Genomic DNA, 7,090 nt, shown 5'->3' on the forward strand with positions numbered 1-7,090 from the left:
GCCTGGAAAAGATGCAAAGAGGAAATGGACTAGAGAAATCCGTCATTCCATAGCACCGATAACTACATATCTTTCATTTATTCTTAAGCGAAACTTTATTTGGCCTTTATTTGGTCTTCCTTGTACCCGCTGCTCCTTTCCAAGCTTCATTATCTCCTCGCTGCATTGTCCTGGCACTACTGGCCCTCTGAGCCGGAACGTGAAGCCAGAGATAGAAACAACCGTGCGAACAAATCGCTGTTGCTTTGCCCTAACTTCCCATATTTAACATTCAAGAAATAAGAAAGCAAGGAGTGTCGCGTTGCCGGCGTAAAGAACGACCGGCTACGATCGCTTACCCTGAACAAGCGCATGCGAATTTTTCGCTGCAACACCTACTTCACCAGCGGCTATGTTAAAACAGTGACCGCGAGGAAAGAATACGTGCATGCGAATGCAACCAGAGTACATGCATTATGTCAAAACGGACCTGCTGTGGTTGCTTAGTGGCTATCGTGTTGGACCGTAAGCACGAGGTCGTGGCATCAAATCCCGGCCACGGCGGCCGTACTTAAATGGGGGCGAAAATACCAAAGCGCCCATGTACTTGGATTTAGGCGCACGTTAAAGGAACCCAGGTGGTCGAAATTATTCCGGAGTACCCCGCTACGGCGTGCTTCAATCGGATCGTGGTTCTGGCACGTAAAACCCCGTAATTTATTTGTTAATGTCAACAATGTACTAAATGGTGCTAGTTGGTTCGTGTTATTTCTCAACACTCTCTTGTCACATAATTCCTAAGGGAATCGTAATTTTCTGGAGAAAACATCCAACATCGATAATAAAGAAAGGAAAAAATTCTTCTCGGAAATGTTACTGGCAGCAATGCCAATCGCACGACTTGTCGACTCTGTACCGAAGGTAAATGTGGTTCTCACTCTGATATTTTACAGATGTCCGTGCGTCGCATCACGCTGAGGTTAGGCATGTGTGCTGTAAATTTGGAACCAGCCGCCTAATGCGTATAACCTGTCTTTGGAGCTCAAAAATGGTCTTCAAAGAAGATGTAACCATATTTTACACCATTATGTTTGCGAATTAATGAGTCAGAAGAACCAAATGCTGCCTGCAACATTTTGAAATGTTGGCACTTCGTGACAACCTTCGATTCGTTGCCAAAAGCTTCAGTGGAAACACGAAGAACGCACCGAAAAATTCGTTTTGCCCTTGTGTACCCGTGTTGTTGTCACCACTCTTCGTGTTGTGGTTGTGCTCTTCGATGCAGCACGATTTCAAATGAAAAATACACGCATTGGTCGAAACAGCGGAAGCGTAATTGACAAAATAGCCGCTTAAATGGCGGGAGCTGACCTCACTGAGCTGATGAACACGTTTCTTTTTTTCTCTCTCTTTTCTTTAGTTTTTGCCTTTGCCTCTAACATTATGCGCGTCAGTGTTGAATAGAATCGAATTGAATTGTAGCCTTCGGTTATGCATGCGTTGGATACTACCTTCCCAACTCGATTTCTTCCTCTGGCCCTCAACTATATTATCGGCCAAGCTTTTCTATGAGAGTGTAACAGAATGTGCGCCGCGTAAAGAAAAACGTAATGAAGGACGGCATAATATGAGGCGCTCTGATTTTGTTAAATTTGTAGGCCTAGGTAAACGAGCTGGCTACTTCAAAAGGCACAGCTTGGAGGTCGCTGGAAGAGGCCTTTGTCTCCTACAGCAGACATAAAATAGGACGACGACTACTTGTAGTGCTTGTAATTGCTGCGGTAATTGTGCCATGCAACAACAACGACTGCGCTCTAGGCTTCCTGCACACGCGCCATTCAATCAGTCATATGTCCTGCCTTCCTTTTTCTACGGTAGTAAAAAAAAGTTCTGTCAAATTAGTGCAAACTGAGTTTTTGAAGTCACGAGTATAAACTGACATAATGTTAGTTTTTAGAGTCCGCTGACGTTTTCTCACTGTTGTGCGCGACCATGCTTTATAAAAAAAAAGGTGCTTGACCCCACACACGTTTTCGATCATCCCTCAATCCTTAGAGTGCACTCACACCAGCGACTGACAGGGGCCGCACAACCGAACGCTTCTGACGACCAAGGAGCGACTCAGGGTGATTGAAGTTCGTACTGGCGAGCGCGAACTGCCGTCACTGCACCGGAATGTCTTGCGACTGGAGCTGTTCACGCCTTCTCGCGCAACAATCCTGCAGCGTCATATAAACCGTCAGTGTATTACTACTCCTGCACCACTGATTGATTTGGTATAGGTTTGCGGTAAAGGCTGCGGTAGCCCTACTGAACCAAGCAGCAAGCGATTGACCCAAAGCGGTAGCTTTCAGAGCGTTTGCGAGCGACTTGGGCGCACGACCTTTGCGAATCGCCAGTGTGAATGAGCTAGCAATAGAAAGACTTAGATTTAACGCATTTAGCTTGAACAAACGTATGTTAATTTCTCACCGCATCACCTACCTCACCAACGACTATAACTACGAGAAAAGTCACACTGTGAAAATACTTCTGTTCCGTCGCAAGCCATAGCAATTAAATAATGCAACACTTCCGAGCAGATATACCGAACTAAAAGGGGCATTGTGCTTGAAGCGTTTCCGCAAATTAGCAGACCAGCTACTTAAAAGTATCGAGCAGTAGCTTATCGGGCGACCTTGGTGATGATACAACGTCCGCGTTACAATCAAGTTCAGATATATTTTGAGTAGTATTGACAAGGTATTGATTTTTATGCTAATGTCGCACTAACTACACATCATCCGAATACCTATAAGGCGATATCGCTGAGCTTCCCTAAATTATTTGCATAGTGAGAAGTAAGACGTAGGATATCGCAGAAGCGGCAGCTGTTTATCATTTTATTGTCGTTGCTATCACTCTCGCAGACATCCATTTCTCAGCGTTTGTTTTGCAAAAGGTTTCTACTGTTTCAAGGTTTCATAGCGTGGTCAAGCGCCCATTCAAATATTAGAGCGCAGCTCTTAGGAGCCCGTTCCTGCGGCGAGTTTCGGCGTCCCTCTCGTAACCGAGCGAACGAGCACAGCGAAGGATGAAAGAGCGAACGCGGAGCGCAGGGGGGGGGGGGGAGTGAAAGACGACGATAGCGAAGAGAGCACGAGGAGGAAATCGGAGGACGAGGGTATGACGAAAGCGTAAGAAGAGCGTAGTGCAGCGTAAGACGGGCGCTGCGGGGACGATGGCTACGAGATGGCGCCAGAGTAGCGCGTCTTCTGTTCACCGATGTCGCCACCGATACCATATATGGAAACAAAGCGCTGCATGAGCGGAGGTCTGTCTGCGGCGGCTGCTGTGAATTGCGCCCACGCGTCACTCACGCGCTGCCTTTCGCGATCTTCCGGTTAAAGAGGCAGTCGCGCCACACTTTGCTCCGTTTGCAACCTTCCGCACGAGACAGATTGTCCGCGCCAGCCAGTCTATCGAAGTGAAAACACGTATACAGCTGCGCTCAAATTTCGCATTATGGAGTATCGTAATCGTTGGTGAATTTTGTTATTTTAAACCAGTTAAATCTCTCAACATGCATGCGTACTAAATAAAAAATATACCAAGCCCATAGAAGCTGAAAATATGTAGAGAGAATTGAAGATTAAAACAGCCCAGCGAAAAAGCTGCCGTTCCATACCACATCACAAAACTCGCAACAGACAAGAGCCGTGTCGACAAATGAAACAAAGTGATAAATGGTCCTACTAGCACTATTTTTTCCCGAGTTTGTTTCACTTTGACTACATGCACTATTATTTTGCACTACTATAACTACACCTTAAGCCCGGTTTTACAAAGTTCTCAGTTCGACGAGCCCGTTTTGGAAAAGATGGAGGAGACATAATGCTTGAAAAACTGGCGGCCGTCCCTACGAACTGTCTATCGACTTGAAGGGTCCCAGAGAACTGGAAGAATGCCGACATTACACATTTGTTTAGATAGTATTACGAGAAAAAACTACGCCATATTTTGCATCTGCTGCCCCTTCACATTCTAAGAATTCTTACTTCTCGCAAGCGTCCCACTCTAAATCTTGTTAGACCCCCTTCAGTCACGGCATACACATTTGTGTACGCGACTTCAGCAATTTCTGTGCAATACCGGCGGCAAGGGATGCACCACGAGCATTAGGCTTATCGTCACCTGAACATTCTGCTTACCTAAAGTACCTCCATTTTATTTCCGAGTGGGGCAGCTCGGTAGAAATTGTGAAATAATTTGTTTCTGTTTCTAGTAATGCTTGCAGCCAATAAAGTGTGCATGTAATTCGAGCGGTTTAATAAATGTATTTTATGGAAAAACGTAGCATGACTGATTGTTCAATAAACAGATATTCAATTATTCTGCAATTATGATGAGTCATTATAAAATGCACAAAGAGTCCCCCCCCCCCATTCTACCATCTTTACTTACTTTCAGTGAAGTGTGTAGCAGTTTGGCACAAAATTATGTAAATGTCTTACATTTATCGACAGTCGATCATAACGCGTGATAGAAGGGAATACGAAACCACATTTTGATCCACATTTTAATCACCTGATCTAGCAGGCCGCCATCTTTCATTCGCTAGTGCGCCGGCAGCTTATATTCCCCCCTCCCCCATTCGACGTTTAGATACCCCCGCGCTAGCAGAAGTAACCTTAGATGCAGATTTTAAGCTGTGACCGCTTTCTTGCCTACGTGTTTACGCTTCTGAGTGCCACTGAATGTTACGCGCATTCTTGAATACAATATTCCGTTACGTGCTCTCGCAGCCCACCTTCATTAAATGAAATGCTGGGGTATTGGGGCAAAGGCTACTTCAAACAGCACACCTAAGGAAAGCCTACTGAAAACGTTTACGAATGACCACGTAGATTGTACTCCCGAGGCGCAACGAGTCTGTATAACACTGCAAAAAAAAAAAAGAACGGTACGGCCGCATTCGTAATTGACCATGCGCCGAATTTATTTTTAGAACAGTTTAGTTAATAATTGTGAACAACAGTGCACGTTACATATGTGCTTCTTCGTCTAAGAATATTACGTCTAACAAATCACGTGTTCTTTTTTTTTTAAAGACACACACCATTCTTCCGCGGGCATCTGGCGATGTTCTGGTACATTTTTCCTGCTAATATGAATTTCACATGCATATAATAACGGGGACAAAATAGCGATCTGCGAGTACAAAATATTATATCCTCTAGTTCACTATTAAATATTGAAGTCGTTGAAACGTGAACGATTATTTTCACATGGACTAGAATCTGCGATATCGGAAGCCTTTGGGTATCCTGGTTACCAGTTCGTGCGCTAATACGAACAGGAGGCTGCGGAACATTGCTCGTTTAAGTTTTTGCCTGTCGATGTATGCATTACAGTTTACAGAATGCCAGACAGCTCATGTCAACCAGTGTACGTACTTATTACTGTAACCTACGAATACGTTCTACTTAGCTGATGCCGTAAAGGCCTCGCCAGCAGTACGATGTGAACGTTCATATTACCTGCGTCTTTCTTTTTTCCTTTCAACAAGAACATAGCAGCACGTAAAACACAGCAGCACGTGTTGTCGCCAGCGCTGATACTGCGTCGTCCATGTAACTGGTTTGCCGAAAACAATAATAGATTGATTAATGCTTGTGCGGACAGGCTGATTGATTTTCATACAAGAAATGTATCTACAAGACGCAATAAGCTACATTTCGGCTGTCAAACTAAAACTCCTTTGCCTTCTTCTCCAGTGGAGCGAAAACTGGAGAAATGTCCAAATGCTTAAATAGATCAGTGAAGTAGCTTAAATTTATCTTTGACCACCACTTACGTTGACAACTACAAACGGTCAGCGATTGAGGTTTAGAAGTCAAAGAATGTCTTTCTACCATCCTGGTTACGAAACGCCGTTTCATCTACCAATATAAAGTTATACTGAATTTATATACGTATTTATATCTTTTGAGTCACGTATTATGATGGACTGTGAATGAAAGCACCAAAGTTGCATAAATTTGTTCGAAGGCGCTCCAGACTCTGACACTCCCCTGAAAAAAATTCAAGGTGGCAGGATGGTCCTTCGAGCAGTTTCTATTCAGCCTTCACAATTACGAAGTCATAAGTCTATATTTAATCTACAGTCAGACCCACTTTTATCTCTCGCAAACAGAATTGAATCACCGGCTGAAAGCACACGCACACGTTAATTATTAGCCGCAGGCGTTACGAGGAAGGGAAAAAAATTTTTTTTCATAATTACTGACGGAAGGAGGCACTTCAAGCATTGTATCAAACATGGTAGTAGTAGCAGTACTTTGCGAAACACTTAAATGAAATGAAGCCACACTGTCTAAAGAGAGTGCTCAATTTACCAGCAGCGCATTACGTACGTGATATTTCACTTGCCACCATCGGATAGAAATGGCAAAAATAATTCGCGTACACATATACCTACATCGAGACCGAAGGGGATCTGATTAAGAACGAAACGTCTTATTGAATTAGGATTAAGTGTCGCGCAACACCGGGACAACATTTGCGCAAGAAAAAAAAATAAAGACGGAGCATTTCGCGGGTGGCTATATGGTCTTTTTACTCAGTCATGTTGAAATTGGGTAAATGCAAGTGGTCTATTCCTTCATGCGTCCGTGACGTCCCGGTGTTAAGCTAGACTATATCCCAATCCAGTACGGCTAACCAACAAGCCCAACCTCGTCGCACGTGTTATCTTTTTTGTTTGTTGAAGTTTACGGACGCAAACGAACGGGCGCTTGGTAAGAAGTCGGGAGGAACGGTACCTCTACGCTGTAGCTCTTGATGGCGAACCGGGCCCGGCCAGCGGAGGCGAACGTCGGCACAGCCATCGCGCGCAACAGGTGGTGGTGGTGGTGGTCGTCGCGGGGGGGTCTCTTTTATGGGGCCGAGGGCGGGTCACGCCGGACGGCGATCGTTACGTCGCGCGCGCCGCGCAGCCAATCACGGGGGCCCGCGCATCACCGCGTTTCCCGACTGTCCGACGCAGGGGACAGTTTCTCTTCCGAGGCGACACGCCCGAAGCGACCTCATCACGTGTCGGTGCGGTGCGCTCTTCTGTGCACGCTGTGCA

General features: G+C 45.2%; 1 protein-coding gene across 1 annotated transcript in view; it reads right to left on the reverse strand.

Annotated features, from left to right (window-relative positions):
• The window catches only part of ple (tyrosine hydroxylase ple), a 43,193-nt gene extending 36,338 nt beyond the window's left edge, over positions 1-6,855 (reverse strand). Inside the window, exon 1 of the mRNA XM_075676077.1 lies at positions 6,783-6,855. Within this exon, the coding sequence (XP_075532192.1) occupies positions 6,783-6,848 (66 nt within the window). The 5' untranslated portion in view covers positions 6,849-6,855. The remainder of the gene's footprint in view (positions 1-6,782) is intronic.
• Between the last annotated feature and the right edge of the window lie 235 nt (positions 6,856-7,090).

This window comes from Dermacentor variabilis, chromosome 11 (assembly GCF_050947875.1).
Source record: "Dermacentor variabilis isolate Ectoservices chromosome 11, ASM5094787v1, whole genome shotgun sequence".
Classification (NCBI taxonomy): Eukaryota; Metazoa; Arthropoda; class Arachnida; order Ixodida; family Ixodidae; genus Dermacentor; species Dermacentor variabilis.